We start from the raw sequence: 16,784 nt of genomic DNA, 5'->3' as shown, positions 1-16,784 counted from the left end.
GATGATAGTTCCTTATAAATAATGCCTTGATGTTCTAAATTGGAGTGAAGGACTTGGTGAGAGAGCGTGCAAGTGTCCCAAGGGTGGAAAGAGGCTGTTTCATTTCTTCCTTCAAAAGGAGCTTTTCAAAACAGATGTTTCTCACTTCTCAACTGCAATTAATGCCACACTGAAGGAAGATTAAAATACCACCTTTTGTTGTAAATTATGTACCACTGGAACATAATTGTGACTTTGGATGCTTATTAGATCATGTAAGGAAATTCAGCCTCCGTCATTCATTTCTTTGTCTCTTTTATAGTCTTCCCAACAAAAGCAAATTCTTTTACAGCTGGTTTATAATTGAACCGCACTCATCTTTAATGTTGCTTAAGCAGCTCTTAGTGACATATCTTGCCTTACTGTGCTCTGAAATACAAACATCATTTTGCACCAGTGTCCACAGGCTGCTTAAGTTACAAAGCTCTTCACTACCAGATAGGAAGATAATCAAGAATCCTACCAGAGCCCAAAGGAAGCTTGGTTAGCATACATTGTCATAAGGAACCCCTGTCAGTTTGCTTTTCCTCTTCGGGGAAAAAAAAAAAAACCCTCAAAGATTATACTTTAAAAAGAAATGTACTTTACATTTCCAGAATATTCTACAACATCTGTAGAAATCTTTAGTGCACTGTACATGTTGGAATCAGTCAAGAATTCTATCCTCAGAAGTGTAAAAATCAATCAATAGTATGAGATGCAGATTTTCTCTAAAATGTTCTTTTTCTTACATCAGCTCTCCTCCCAACTTCATTGCTCAATTCTAATTCAGTGTCTGCTGATGAACAAATAAAATGAATATATGGTAAACTAAAAAGGAGTACACCAGTTAATTTTAATTTTCTTTTTTTGCCTCAAACCCAAAAGTCAGTAAATAATAAGTGTGGTCCCCAGCCAATCTTTGCTTAGATAGCTCTCGACTGCTTCTTTCAGGCAGAGGCCCAAACTCTAGAACACAGCCAATTCCAGGGTGGGAGGGAAAGCAGTCCAGACAAAGGCAAGAGAATGATTGGTCAATGACAGGGTTGAGGGAAAGTGTGTCTTGACACATTCCCATTATAAACATAGTCCCCATCCCAGAGTTACTGATATCCCTGGCATTGCCATACCAGTATTCAGTTGGCATTCTGTTTTCCACTGCCCTTTCCTGCTAAGCTGTTAAACTCAGCAAAGCTCTTCAGCAGACAGGATCAGTGCATATGACAAAACATGAAAAGAAATTTAAAATCCTTTAAGGAGCTATTTGTCTTTCTCTAGTGAACTATCCATTAAAACTCAATAATAATCATCCTGGATATTAGCTATGACCTGAAATATAGCTTTGTATCATGTATTCTGAAAAGAAAAAAAAATTAACTTAATTCCTCTTTGTTGTAGCTAATGGAATATTAACAGCTGAGAAGCCTTCTCCAGATCTCAGTATTGTGCTTTGAAGGAGAGATGAGGAAGTGGGGTACATGTCCTTCCTGCACCCCATGGGTATAATAGAATACACACACGGGTAGCTCAGTGTTAGTTGTGTGCTTTGGCTAAACATGGGTGTGACACTACTGTTCCCAAACCGTCTTATTGACTTTTGTTCATGTCTTTGAATATGTCCAGAGGAGCATGATGAGGAGAGTAAAGATTTGAAATCCATACCCTAGAAGAAATGATGGAAATAGCTTCTGTTTAGCCTCAAAAAGGGGTGATTTAAAGGGGACCAGGGACGGCCCATGAATACTTGAAGAACTAGTGATCTATTCCGCATGGACCCAGAGAGCAACACTATGACTAAGGATTAGGACTCCCTAAGAGGTGTATCCAGACCAATAGAAGCAATAACTACACTCTGGAGGGAGCTGTCCAGAGGCCATGAGATCCTCAACCCAGGGGGATTTCAAGAGGAAGGTTGTAGTTCCCTTCATGGCACAGTGGAAACAAACCCAGCTAGGAACCATGGGGTTGCAGGTTCGATCCCTGGCCTTGCTCAGTGGGTTAAGGATCCAGCATCGCCATGACCTGTGGTGTAGGTTGCAGATGTGGCTCGGATCTGGTGTTGCTGTGGCTGTGGCATAGGCCGGTGGCTGCAGCTCCAATTGGACCCCTAGCCTGGGAACCTCCATATGCTATGGGTGCAGCCCTCAAAGAGACAAAAAAAAAGAGAGAGAGAGAGAAAGGTTGTGATTACTGCTCAGATGGTATGGAGATAAGTGTCTTCCCTCTGAGAGTTCTATAACCTAAGATAATGCCAAGTGGCATAGGTGACCTCTAGACAATTGACCCAACATTTGCACCATGTGCCTATGGGGTCTGGCTGGGGTCAGGTGGAAAGTGTTCTCTCTTGTACTTCATTTACACAGTTCTCATGACACTGAGGTGGGAGACTTTTAATGAGCTTCTTAGAGAAAATGAAGAAAGAGCCCAGCTGGTAGGGTATGGGAGGCCATAGGTGGGACATTCAGAGACAGAGATGGGATGATTGGATAATATGGATATTACATAAGCTTGCCGGAATAGAGAGCACCGTTCACGAGTGAGAAGAGCCGAGGAAAACTGGGTTGTCAATAAATAACAGATCTACATAAAAGGACAGAAAAACTAACCATTTTAGTGTCAAGTTATTAATCCCATGAATAATCATAGCTGCCCTTAGCCCCATCCTGCAGAGTGGTGACATCACCAACTCTAAGTGCTTCTTCCTGGTGCTGAGAATAGAAAAGGTGAGTATGATGGGATTGGATATGCTCCCGGAGTCTGGATTCAGTACATGGCTCTTCACTGGTTTTCAGATGATTACTCAAGGGGTCAATATACTCTGAAATCCATTTTACTATATAGGTCCTTTCCCTTAATTTTTAGGGCAACAAGTATTTTAAGTATAATGAATAAGTTGTTATCACCTGGTAAAAAATACATTTCCAAGCAAATTCATGTTAAAAAATATTTTACTAACATAAATATGACTATAAATTCTCTCCCTAAAAGAAGTTCATGTCAGTTCAGGGTGCTGTGCAATTGTCTTTCAAATTTTTCCATTAAACTAAAAGACTGATTCCACTTGAAATAATTATATATATATATATAAAATCTCTGATTTACCTTTTTAAACAAGGAAGTAGTCACACATGTCAAGTTACCCAAACCATATGAAGTTTAGGTAGAAGAATATTGGAAAGCATTATTATTGGAAACCAATGCCTTAACTCTTTAAACAGCAATACCCTTTCTCAGAAAATCTGGTTTATGCTTTTTTGTACAAAAGAAAAGAAAGAAAAAAAAATTCTCCCAAGGATAAGCCTAAAGCCTAAAAATCTAATTTTAATTTTAATGTTATAAGTTCAGAAATGAGAATTAGGTAGGGTTGGTAGTATTAAATTGAAACCCACCAACGCCCTTGCTCTGAGCTCTTCAGGTAGGATCCTGTTCCGCACACACGCACTCCACTGAATATACACAGAATAGCATTTTAATAGGATGAGGGTGGGTTCAACACAGAGGAACATGCTAATGGACTCAACTCAAAAAAATATTCCCAGGTACACCCTCTGGCCACCAAAACAAAATCATCTTTTCAATGAGAAGAAAGTTCCTTGGTAGTTTTAGACATAGAATACTACCATCATGCCATCTGTATTTCCTAAATTATTACCATCAGACTGAGTTCTGAAAAGGCCCCAACTGCTAGAACACCTGTCTCTGACCAGATCACCCTACTGTATACAACCAGCTATTGTTTGACAAAAGAGAAAGAAATGATTTTAGTAATTTAGAGAAACTACCTCTAAATTAATGTAAATTCTAAAGCCATATCAAGTAACATATATGTCCTTACTCTGGTATAATAGCTATCTTCATGCCAGACCCAACTACCAGAATATAAAGACATTTTTGCCACCAATGCACCTCACCACTGCCCAGGGTCTATTATTATTAGAGAACTAGAGATGTTCAAGGGCATCCTAGGGTCTGATCTTAATTCAGAAACAAAGGTAAGTCTCCTTCCCTGATGACTTCTTCCTCCCTATCTTATCCCTCCAATTCAAAGAGCAAGTCTTAAGTGTGCTGGTATAGAAAAACCATCTCGTCCATTTAGAAATGGAAAATCTATATTAAGAGAAAAAAGGGAAAATATGGAACAGCAAAAAATGGTCAAAATCGTCATCTCCTAAATAGAAATTCTTTAAGAGGCTATTATACAAGTGGTAACATCCAAGGAAGCTGAAGAGGATACAGTATTAATCTCCTCTTGGTCATCACTGGGTAAAATTTTCCTTTAAGGTTTCTAAATTCAACTCTAAAAATTTTTAATTAATAGAAAATTCCTAATACTTTCTCTACCACGAAAAATTGAAGGGAAATGAAAACAATTGTCTGTGGTATTTGAAGTGTTCTCTGGTCTTGGGTTCTGACCTGATGAGAATTCCACCCCCAGTCACAGACCGCTTTGGTATAGTAGTGTCTGTAGCACCTATGGGGTGGATGAGGCTTTGTGAAAATGCATTCATAAGTCAGGTCTTGGGGAACTGTGCATGGGCGGGTGGAAGATTTCTGATCTCTAGTTTGCATTGATCTTACATTTAGACACAGATTCAGAAGAACAGACCCTCCCTTTTCCAGTGCCTTCGGAAAGATTGCCGCTCCGTAGAATGAGTCCTTTCTCCTCTACCCTTAATCTACAACCCAGCTTTCCAGGGAGATCCTACTTTGATTTCCGATCCTCACCCCACCAGCTGAGCTTGCATTCCTCTTTACAGTCTCTCAATGCACCGGGTGAGCTGAGCTCCTCTGATCTTTCCTCTTGATCTCTGTGCCTTGAAGGCCTCTCTGAAGTACCTGTTTTGTTCTTGCCGTTCATGTGCGTGCAGAGGGCGATGAGCTAGTCCCTGTCTGTGGCCTGCTGCCAGTATGAGGAGCATTTGGATGATGGAGCTTTGTGGCATTCCTGTTTGTGTGGTGTGAGGACCAACCCTTGAGCTGTGGTCAATGTATATAATGGCATTGGAAAGTGATGAGCGAAGTTGTTCTTTTTGCACAAGCTGGTACCACCATGGGAAACCTGCTCTGTCATCACATGCAATGGCATAGCAAGCACAGGTGCTGGCTGAGTGGAGGCTGTGGCCTTAGTTTGGAGGTTTGCAACCCTGCTGTATCCAGGAAACCAGCTGTGTCTGGGAGACTGGATCAGTGCATCCAGCCTGGAGTGGTCTGATTAAACATAGACTCAAGAGATCTGCATTAAAAAATAAAAAAAAACATGCCAACAGGAGAACGCATCATATAAAGTGGGCAAATCAGAGAGCAGAAAATGAAAGTATTTTCTGCAAAAGCCTGTGTTCACTGGTCTGACAGTCGGGCTCATGGCTGATTCTTTTCTAAGCAAAGGGGAGGAACCACCACCAGCTGAATCAGAAACCCTTAACTAGCCTAAAGCCCAAAGATGGGAGTCACTGAAAATCTGGCTTCCCCGAAGTTTCCCACAGCCAAGAGGGTTGTGACAGGGCTTCAGGCTGATTTCAGGGAAGCTAGACTAGTGTTATTGTGCAGTGAACTCTGTCTAGCCAATAGAATCTTAAAATATCTAAGATGCAGACTTACTTGATCTCTTCAGGACTATATTATAATCAGGGATACACATGATGCACATTTCACATTTCCAAAGGTTTCTTTCATTTGTTATTTTATTCTTTTTGCTCATCCCACATCCTGGAATGAAGAAGGCCACAGCATGACAGTGCAAAAAGGATGCAAGGACTTCAAGCTCTCTTTAAAATGACATTTTCCTTTGTGCTTTTATGTTTCTTAACTGTTTTTCTGTGCACTACCGGCTTTTAAACATGCTTTGTTATGGAACTCTTTTCAGTTGTGTCGAATGTAAAATATTGTTATAGTCTTTGTAATGTATATTGTCTCGAGAATAAAATGAAATGGGGGTTTGGGATATTTGATGGCTGTGTTTGACACCATTGTTCTTGCTGTATCGTTGAATCTTAAATGTAGGATGGTGTGTTTAAAGTAGTATGAAAACGTTTCAGAAAACTTGTTTTGAAAAAGATTTGCACAAGGCATGATTCATATAAAAATTTTAAAAGCCCTGTTCAGATTCTACAAATTTATTTCCAAAGCTGGATATGAAATTCAGTTTTTAAAATCCCTGTGTTCCTTACTAAGTTCTAACCTCTGAGTAGGAACTGAAGTGGTAATTGATAGAAACTAAACAAATATCAGCCATGCGTTGGAGAAAACAATTCTTTTACATATGAATTCATCTCAGAGACAAATGAAGTAACCAAAAGTAAAGTCATTTTGGTTTTAATTCAATCATTAGTCCTTTCTAAGTTGCTTTCTTAATTCTTCTAAAATTCTTTTAATTCAGTGTTATTAGCCTTCATTTAGCACATAAGATCCTTATTGAGTTGGAAAAAAAATTAACAATCCCTTCTGGAGGATACCCTCATGCTCATCAAAAACACAGTTCCTACATCAGTCACTGACACCACTTGATATTGTTGTTCACACCTTTGAACATTTTAAGACTAGACTGCTTCAGCCACCCTGATGAAATTTCTCATCGGGTAGGTAAGGGTATCTGAATGTTTGGGAAGTGGGGTGGCTTGGGGGGGGAGGTTACAAAAGCCCCACAGGTGATTCCAATAAATCTCTGATGCCGCACCCACCCCCATCAGCTACCATCCTCCCTCCCCTCAATTAGGTGAAAAGGACTGATGTAGTAAAACATTCTAAGGACAAGACAAGGTCATTTTTGTTTTTCCTACATTTAACTCATGTCATTATTCATAATTATCAGATTCATTTTGAAAGAGCAGAGAAGCATTTTTTACCCAGCCAAGTGAACTAACATAAAAAGGGCTTTGGTTTTTCATGAATCAGGCCTCTGGTGACTCCACTCAGCTGGTGCTTTTTACATGTATACAAATAATTTTTATCAACCTGGTTGTTGTTTCATAGCGTTGATGTGTAGTATCTCTTTATAGGAAGCAATTTTGAGACACAATCTGCACCTTACTCTCAATTAGGCAAGTATACCTACTGTAATTGTTATCTTTTACTTATATGCTTGGTATGTCCATTCCCTTCACAAAATAAATGTCAACGGCTTATTCTATGTCAAAAAAATTGTCTGTCATTCAAATCCCATTATAGCAGCTTCTCACATACTTAGAAAAATGAAAAAGATCCTTGTATTTTAAAATTTCATACCTCAAAGAAGATTAATTCTCCCCCCACTTCCCCAGTTTTCTTGTACATCAATGCAAAACACTCTTTATAAGCAGAGCACTTGTGGGCAAAGGTACTAGTCAGACCAACAGTTGTAGTGTATGCAGTTTTAAACTGAGCCCTAGATTGGTATTAGTCTATCACATGTTTTCTTATCAATGTCAATTTTGCTTCCTATTTCTCTCTCATGCCTTTCACTTGGAATGACAACAGTTGACATTAAAAAGCTGTTGGCAGGTACGGAATAACCTTATTCTGTTACAAATACCAAAGACCAAAGTGCATGTGAGGTGGTGCACAGGTTGGATAAATCAGCAGTATCATCTGTCCAGAGTGTGTTCTTGGTGGGTGGCATTTAGAACTCAGGCATAGTACTGTATACCAAGAAGTTTGCACCTAATATCCAAAGTGTTTTATGTTAGTTTAGGAGTAACATGCAAACTGTATTTGTAAGTGATGAAGGAAGCAGCCTGTCTTACATCCAAGTCACAATCACTCATGAAAATTAGTTTCTGTTGTGATAGATCATTTTGAAGCTTTTGAGTTTTTGCTAACACTGAGGAAATTTGTTAAACGACTAGATTTGAGCACTTCTGCCAAAGGGACATTTCCTTGTTTCACTCAGTGTGTTTTATCCCTCCTCCATCTAGGACTCTAGATCCTAGCCTCCCCGTCTCAGGGTTACACAGGCATCTTAGCGCATCCCTCTCCCCTTTTGTCTCTGGTGTACTGTTCTGCCAGTCACCAGGTGAAGGGACTTGCACCTTCCAAAACTGATGCCACTTCACTCCCGGATCACCTGGTTGGGAGTGCAGTCTGAGCCAGGTAACCCCTGCTGAATCGGTTGTGTGTCCTCCTTCTGTCTGCTTCTGGGCGCAGAGAGCACCAGCTCCCAGGATGCGCCCCTGTCTGCTCACTCACGGCCCTTTCTGACCCTGGACGCCTCCTTTCTGCATGGAAGCATGAAAATGGGACAAGATGCTCCTCACCTGCCCAGGACTGAGCTATGGTGTTGAGCTCATTGGGTCCGTCTTAGTAACCGCCCTCCCTTCTGTTGTTCCCAGTGGCCTGGTTTGCTTTCGACCCTGGCTCGGCGCACTCTGACATCATCTTCTCCAATGACAACCTGACTGTGACCTGCAGTAGCTATGATGACCGAGTGGTGCTGGGGAAGACCGGCTTCTCCAAGGGCGTCCACTACTGGGAGCTCACTGTGGATCGCTACGACAACCACCCCGACCCTGCCTTTGGCGTGGCTCGCATCGACGTGATGAAGGATGTGATGTTAGGAAAGGACGACAAAGCATGGGCAATGTATGTGGACAATAACCGGAGCTGGTTCATGCACAACAACTCGCACACCAACAGGTACCCTGCAGCCCCCCAACCAAGCCTTCTTCACGTTGGCTTCTGGTCGAGAACGAGAACCCAAATTCAGAGACCTGTTAAATAGACAACGTGAAGGAAGTCGGGCAGGCGACTTTATTAAGTTCAACTACTCAGCTGAGTCCAACCTGGTGTTTTATATTTTTTGCGTAATAACAGAGACATGAGTACTTTCCTAGGCCCCTCATGGCTATATTCTACCCGGGGCTGGAAACTAAGAATCCCTGTGAATCTCTGTTATAGAAAAACATTCCAGGATTCTAAAACATAGACTTGCAACTTACCAGAAAAGCATTTTGGGATAAAGATACTTAGTTTTTCTGACCCTCACTTTCCAAATCCACTAAATTAGGAGAATCATATTTTTCCTTGCAGAAATGTTCCCACAATGGAGACATGCAAAAATGCCTCCCATCAGAGGCACCGGAAAATAGAAGCCATTGTTCTTCTTAATATAATTATTAATACCACAGCTCAGAATAGTAGTCATTCATTGAGCCAAATCTTATGGATACCAATTCGGATAGTTTTACACTTGAAGAACTCTCCTGTTAGTGTATGAATTCAGCACCCAATTTTCTGGGGAAAAAGAACAGAGGAACCTCCAGAGGTTTTCGTTACTGCTAAAATATAAGCATTGTAATTTAACACATTCTGTGATATTTTCTCTAGACCTCATTTTTCCATTTGGCTTGTGTCTTCTTCCTCAGATGTATTTTTCACCAGTTTCCTAGGTAGAGAAGTGTCTTTTGTGGATACACTTTATTTTCAAAGATTTCCCCAGGATGCATTTTCATTGGGGTCTCTGGGAACAAAAAGCAAAAATACAGTTGTACTCAGATCACAAGGAAAGTGAGTTGGGCAGTGCTAGGCAGCGGACTCCACTGTCTCAGCTTTTTCTGTGTGCACATTACCGCCCCTTTTTTAACCAGTAGGACTCCTAGAGCCTCTACTTCCTGTACCCTTGGATAGTTTCTATACATCTGCATTCAGGTAGGTATTATAAACTACCACTTGAAGTGAGCACATATGCCATTTCAGCCTGATATCAAATCCTACTAGATGTAGATAAGCCATTATCTTCAGCGATTCACATTTGGGGGAGCCGTCTGTTACTGGATCCCTGATGCCATCGCCCATATACCACGCTTACTTTTCCTTTTTAGCTTCTTTGGAGTGAAGGAGTGGGTAATAACACAACCGTCATACTAGGCAGAGAAACACTAAAGCAGAACACACCTGCTTGCATGTGAACTGCATGTAACCAGCTGTCACTGCTGAAACTCTGAATTTCCAAGACGTGATACCTATGTGTTTTACTGACTGTGTGCAGTCTGTGTCATGCATGCCCGGGTGAAGACAACACTCTTAGATTCCTGTGCTCTGCTGAGACAAGGGTGATTGCTCCAAGAGGAGGAAAAAGACAAGTCTGATCATCCATATTTAATGGCTTTTGTGAAACCATCAATTGAACGCATGACACAATTCATTGTCAAATGATAGTCGCTCCAACTCTTACAGTATAATTAATGATTTCACCTTACAGAGAGGAGGTTCCTCTTCTTTGCTGTTGCCATTTTATGGAAAGCCTCCAAATTCTCAGTTCAAATTCAACATGCCCCAAATTATCATCTTTCTGGAATGAGTTTTTCAATTTAATGGATAGCATAAGGCCTCACCCAAATCCAATTTTTCTTGCGTGTGTTTTAGGTTCAGCTTAAGTGCTTCTTTAGTTCAGCTTTCAAATTTAATTATTTTGGATTTCATCATGTTTAATTCACACCATTTGTGCAAAGTGCTTGACACAACTCTAGGCAAAGCTCTGATGGCCCAGAGGTTACATTTTGCTCTTAGTCTTTGATGTTTTGTTTTCTGCCTGACTTAGTGGTAGAGACCCAGTCTGAAGGACTTCAGTTTCAGCAACAGCAGATCAGCGCATTGGACCTATACATTCTCAACAGGGGGGTGAAAATTGGTTTTCTGGGAGCAAGCAAAAAAAAAATTGTACTTTTTTATAAATATAAATCACAGATACACATACAGCACGTAAACAGATACACAGTATATCCGTGGTATTAAAATTGTTAGGTGGAGGAGTGATTGGGAGAAAATGTTTTAAAAGGCTCCCGAGGTGAGGCTGGGGTGGCAGTGGGTGGGGAATCTTACTTTTATACAGTTTGAGAAATACTGTATATAACCATACAAAACAGGAAGCTCCTAGAACGAGGACAGGCAAGTGAAACTCAACTGTTTTCTTTCCCCACAGAACTGAGGGAGGGATCACAAAGGGGGCCACAATCGGGGTCCTCCTCGATTTAAATAGAAAAACCCTGACATTTTTTATCAACGATGAGCAGCAAGGTCCCGTAGCGTTTGACAACGTGGAGGGGCTGTTCTTCCCGGCAGTCAGCCTGAACAGGAACGTGCAGGTGAGCTGCTGGCCCTGCTTCTGAGGCTGCCGTGGCAGGTTCTCTCAGCCCTGACCGTGGAAGGCCCAGACCGAGACCTGGGGGAACTGGGGGCGTGGGGCGGGTCCACGTGGCAAGTGAGACTATGACAAGCCTGCATCAGGCCCTGCGTCATACGGTCTATGAACAGCAGGTGAGAAGCTGGGATCCTATGCATGGCTGGCTAATGATTGTCCCCCTGAGCCCCAGATTCCTGGCTAATAGAAAGGAAACTCTTGAATGGGCTGGCCTGAAAACACGTGGAATGCCTGACGCAAAGGCCATGAGCACCTGAGAAGTGAAGGTGTGAGCCTGAAATGCTGGCATGATGCGCACACCTTTGGGGCGTCTTCTCTGCACCCTTACAGGTTCTGTTAGGTGCTACAAGGACAGAAAACATAGTTCATGCCTGTGAGTTAGTTATGATTTAGTATAAACAAAAATAAGAGGTTCTTCTCATTCGTTCGTTCAGTAATTATCTATTGAGTGCCTTCAATGTGTCAGGCACTGTTGAAGTATGATAAATGCTATCAGTGAAAACAAAAGAAAAATCTTGGCCTCTTAGAGTTCACCTTCTAGTTACAGGAGACAAAAGTCAGAAATAAGCACAATGGCTCTGTTAATTATGTAGCATGTTGGAAGGCCACATGCAATAGACAGAAGACCAAGGGTAGGGTAAGAGACCAACAGTGCTGGGTTTGGAAGGGTAGTGGCCCTCTTAGGCAGGGTGGTCAGTGTAGGTGGGCTGAGCCTCGAAGAGGGTGAGGAAGTGAGCTGTGTGAAGCTTTCCAGGCAGAGGGCAGCCAGAACAAAGTTTCTAAGGTGGGAGGGGTCTCATGTAGGCAAGAAACGACCAGAAGACCATGACTATGGCTGATGGGGGGCCATGGGAGAGAAGATCAGAGCCCATTCAGGAAGATGTGCTTTCCCTGGAGCTGGAACTCTCCTTATCCCACTGTGAACCTCATTCAACAAACAGCTGAATAGATAGGGCTTGAGAATCAACAAGCTACCAGTGATTTTTGCTCTATACAGAACCATTGGGACCTATTTTTGAAATCCATTGTTTTGTTTATCAGTATGTGCAGTAAAGTGATTGCAACCCAGTGACCTCTGCCCTTCTCCCTTCCAGCACTAGATGGGTTTTTCTAGGAGGCTGAAATCTAATCTGTCAGAGTTGAGCCTTTACTCTGGAAAAAAGAAAATCATAAATTTCCTCAGAAATGTGCCTTAGAAAACCCTCGTTCAAAGTGTGCCACATTTTCAGCTATTACCTTTGCAAAGAACATTATATTCAATGCCCTTCAAGGGTTTCCAGGATTTTCTGGGTGTCTTTAGAGAAAGACTCTTGGGCTGGGGAAGACAGGGACAAGACAGGGAGAGATGACAACACTGAAGGAAATGGTTCTAGCCTGGTCTGTGCAGCCATTCATGGAGGTACAAGGTTGAAGAGAAATCAGTGAAATAGTATAAGTGCCCATGTTTCCTCATACCTGGCAATCATTTATGCCATTTCAAAATGAAAGGTTTATCCTAACTGAATAACCAGTGAACAAATAATAGGAAGGAGGGTTGTCTGCTCATCTGTTCTCTATCCACGGATTTGGCAGTGATCACTGCATTGTGGCCAACAGGTACTGCTACCTGCAATCAATGCCTGCATTTTCAGGCAAAAGGGACCCAATATCCCCAGAATCCTCGGAAGAGGCAGATGGATGTGAAACATGTTATCAAGTGTCTCCAGGATTGGGGAGCCCAGCGTGGTGGCCAGGTTCTTAGCACAGGCTGAATTCTACTAGATTTCTCTTTATCGTCTACTAGAATAGATATTACAGAAAAGTGAACAGAGGTCCCTTTGAATTGGGAACATACCCACTGTGCCCTGGGAAGGGGGGCAGGGGAAATCCTGCAGTGCTTCCAGGACTCACAGTCTCTTCCCCCAGGTCACGCTTCACACCGGGCTCCCAGTCCCCGACTTCTACTCCAGCAGAGCATCAATTGCCTAAGTATGTGCGGTGGAGGCGCCAGCAGCCTATTCTTCCCTCTGCCTGGAGGGTGACAGCAAGGAGCTCCGTCAGAGCTGGAGAGAGAGGAAGGAAGAGGAGAGAAACACTGATCCTCACACCCCACACCCCACCCCTTTCCCTCCAGCCTCTCTGCTGCTGTAAAACCTGCTTTCTCCTCCATGTTCAGCAATTCTAGCCAACAGAGGACCTAGACAGCCCACCGCGTCACTTCGTTTCCAAGCCCAGATTTTGCTTTTATTTACATTAACTTTGTATGTAGGTGAGTCATCTTTTGTTTCTTTTCTGATCACATCATGGGTGACCTGCTGAACTGTCAGTGCCAAGAGAAAACTCTCCTGATAACTTTTTTCTTAAACTTCCTGTCAAAGGTAGGTGGTGGGGAGAGGTAGGGAAGAATGAGCTGAATTGGGAGCTTGCAGTTTAGAATGTTCTTGAATGTTCTTGCCCTGTGACCTCTCATACATTGTTAGCTCTGCACAGCTCATCTTTGGGAGGTGAGCAGAGGGAATAGAGCAAAGCAAAGTTTTTGGTATCTATTGAATCACAAAAATAGCAGCTACATGGCTACACAAAAGTTCACAGTGGGGTAGGATCATAGGACAGCTGGGTCATTAGGACAGGCCAGAAACCCTGGTCACTGAATGAAATTGGAAAGTCTCTAAGCAGAGGCAGGCCAGGGGACTTCATGTTTCAGTTCATTTAATAAATACAAATTTTTAATTGAGAATCTGCTATGGACCAGGCACTGTTCTAGATACTGGAGACAATGGTGACTACACAAGTGTTGTCTCTGCCCTCCTGGAGCTTATATTGTCCTAGGAGAACAAACCAAAAATAAAATTATTACAAACGGTGATTAGCACCAGAAAGGAAATGAAGAAGGGCCAGAGAAGCTCATTGGCAAGATCTTTCAGATCCTCTAGAATGATGCTAAAAATCCATACATTTTGACCATAGGACCGGAAACATACCAACTCAATGCCTTTTCAACCGTGCTATTTTAATTATGGTACCTGCTGCTGCCATTCATCATAGAGCATTTCTTTGGGAGATATGTCAGCATTCTTATTTGTTAATGCTGCAATGATACTAAGCCTTAAAAATAAATGTGAAAAAAAAAATTAGTGACCAGAAGGAGGAGGACCCATTCTCCACAGTGGGGAATCTTAAGTTGTAGTTCATGGCATTCACATCCTCAGGATTAACATGCTTGTCTGGGTGTAGACTCTCTCTGTGCCTGTTACAAATGAACAGTCCATCTACTCTGCTGCCATTCACAACCTAACTTTCTGGAATATTTCAAATAACGTTTGGAAGAAAATGAAATTGTAGGTCATTGCTGCACTGATAGCGGAAGGATAAACTTATTACTTCCATGCAGAGATAGATTTACATAAGCTACCCTTCCGGTTCTTTAGTTTGACATGAAGTTTTAGGAAATGTAGGCCCTAGAAAGAGGTTCTGGTTAGTTGTCTAAATATTTGCCAGGGAGCCAAGAAGTTCACCATGAAAAAAACAAAAAAACAAAAACAAGAGTTACAAAAGGGAAGGGTTAAGATGGGAAAGCTAACAAACTAAAGTTTTGGCAAAAAGTAATATATGTAAATAGCTAATAATTTACTTTTGTGCTTCCTTTAATCAGATTATTTCTATCAGCTGTGGTGTTTTTCTAGCTCAGTGTACCTAATTTATTGAATGGGTGCTATCCTGTTTGTGTCCACCGTGGTTTTTCTTGGCTACAGAAACACTCTGTTGCAGGCCAACACTAATTTTCATATTTGATTTACTCTCCAATGAGACTCGATGGCTGGGCCGCTGTAGACTCATAGTTACTCTTGTTCTTTATCAAATTCATCTTGCTAATTAGATTTCTAGTGACTGGTAACACGTAGTTTACACAGAATTGCAATTATAGATGCATACAGCTGCTGTACTAGAAAAAAATGGGTATTTCTGGTGTGCCAATAAATGATTTTTATGAGAGAGCATCCTATGTCTCTTTAGAATTTTGTAGTTTTTGCCTGTTTTGGACAATAGTGCGCCTTTGTCAGAGCAATATTTCATCAGCAAAGTGTCCTGGAAGGTCCCCAGGGCTCGGAAAAGCACCTGCGCTTCACCTCTGGAACCTGGCACTGTCTCCTAGTTGTATTGAACCCCTGGGTCTTAACTTAGTATGAAACATTAATAGTTAGTTGCCCCTGAAGATCTGCCTGCAAACATCGGAGATTTACTTTAACAAACCTGCTCCTGGAAAAGCCACAAACGTGTCCTGCAAGGTATAGTGTCACTGACTTTTTCTAACCAGGTTCCTTCACCATTTCTTGGATGGGCTAAGAAATTTGATTGTTTTAAATGATTACAACATTATTTAGTCTCCCTTGTTACTAGCCTTTCAAATGAACTGCCTTTGCTTTTTTTTTTACTAAAAGAATAAACACTTCTTAAGAGCCTATTGAAAGCATGGGTTAAATCCTTTTCACCTGCCTTCAAAGCAAGGTCGTTTTAGGACGTTTCCTGTCCTCCCAGCAGCTCATAGCCTAAACTCTAATAAGATGTTTCCCTGAGTTGTTTTTCAGGAATTTGGAGTCAGCTGGGTGTCTAGCTGCAGCTGAGCTGGTTAAGACTGGATAGGCCTCCCCCTCCTTCCAAGTGGGCATGCGCGAGTGTCCGCCAGGTGACCTTTTGAATGTGCACAGGCCTCAATTAGTTACACCTGCGCAGAGCGGCAGTTACCACACCTTTTTCTAATCACCCCTCCCCACGCCCCCCACATGCCCCACAGGCCCCACACCTCAGCCAACCTCATCCTTATTCATTATCCCAGAAATACCCCCAGCCCCTTACCTTGGGTAGGGAGGTGGGTTTGAGATTTATCACTGTAGTCTGTGCGCCGTGCTGGAAACGTTGGCATCTCAGTATTTTCCTTGCTCTGCACTGGGCAAAACAAACCTGGTTGGGTCACAATATGTACCAGGTTATGATCTCTGAGCAGAACCTCAGGCAGCTGGTAGGAGCTGCTGCTCCGTGTCCCTCCAGGTTCTGCGTTTCTGTGCTGTTCTTTGCTGGCCCCCTATCCTGATGCTTTTTCTTCCCCTATTGGGCTCACCTCCCTCCCGATTTGCTTCTCTTCTGTTTGCTACCTAGTGGAACACTTTAGCCATGTTTTATTCCTCCCATGGTGCTAAGGTTAATGGAACTTCTGATCCTCCATATTTCCTCATAGGCGTGATTAAGCGATTTGCAAGAGATGCCCTATTTTCTGAAAATCAGATCCTTTTTTTCTGCCTCTAATGTGTGCACTCATCTTTTGCCCATCTATTCAGCTCACTAATAAGAAAGGAGGGCTTGCCAGTGAATTGGAATTTCTTATTATGGATCAAAGGAACTGTAGTCATTAAAGAAGTTCTCAGGTCATACTACCTTATAATTTATATGAACATGCTAAAGACACCTTCATAAATTCTTCAAATATGTGGGCCAGATTCTTTCACTGAGATTGGTGTTTAGGGAACCTTGGGTCTGACATAATACATCATATATAACTGAGGCAACCTAAACCATGTCTTTACCTGAAGGACCAGCTTCTGAAGGTTTGACAAACATGAACACCAGAAACACCTAATTAAATACACAAACAGCCTGCTCCTTTGGACTTATTATCGGCTCC

At 42.1% G+C, this 16,784-nt stretch overlaps 1 protein-coding gene and 1 long non-coding RNA gene across 7 annotated transcripts in view; one reads left to right on the top strand and one right to left on the bottom strand.

Annotated features, from left to right (window-relative positions):
- The window catches only part of TRIM9 (tripartite motif containing 9), a 105,237-nt gene extending 91,285 nt beyond the window's left edge, over window positions 1-13,952 (top strand). For 2 of the 6 annotated variants that reach the window (XM_047767312.1, XM_047767311.1), the window contains exons 8-10: window positions 8,322-8,625; window positions 10,910-11,072; window positions 13,034-13,952. In XM_047767312.1, coding sequence (XP_047623268.1) covers window positions 8,322-8,625; window positions 10,910-11,072; window positions 13,034-13,096 — 530 coding nt within the window. In that variant the 3' untranslated portion in view covers window positions 13,097-13,952. Of the gene's footprint in view, window positions 1-1,008; window positions 1,037-4,602; window positions 4,792-7,013; window positions 7,056-7,470; window positions 7,495-8,321; window positions 8,626-10,909; window positions 11,073-13,033 lie in introns of all 6 variants that reach the window. The other 4 variants (XM_047767317.1, XM_047767315.1, XM_047767316.1 and 1 more) reach the window with 4 other exon arrangements.
- LOC125119816 (uncharacterized) lies at window positions 8,721-16,558 on the bottom strand. The gene is made up of 3 exons (XR_007133180.1): window positions 15,962-16,558; window positions 12,963-13,170; window positions 8,721-9,448 (listed from the first exon to the last, which is right to left on the bottom strand). It is a non-coding gene; the product is annotated as an uncharacterized LOC125119816 (long non-coding RNA).
- Window positions 16,559-16,784: the final 226 nt, after the last annotated feature.

Source organism: Phacochoerus africanus, chromosome 2, assembly GCF_016906955.1.
Source record: "Phacochoerus africanus isolate WHEZ1 chromosome 2, ROS_Pafr_v1, whole genome shotgun sequence".
NCBI classification, from domain to species: Eukaryota; Metazoa; Chordata; class Mammalia; order Artiodactyla; family Suidae; genus Phacochoerus; species Phacochoerus africanus.
The sequence above is the reverse complement of the archived record's forward strand: the minus strand, read 5'-3'. Positions and strand labels throughout refer to the sequence as shown.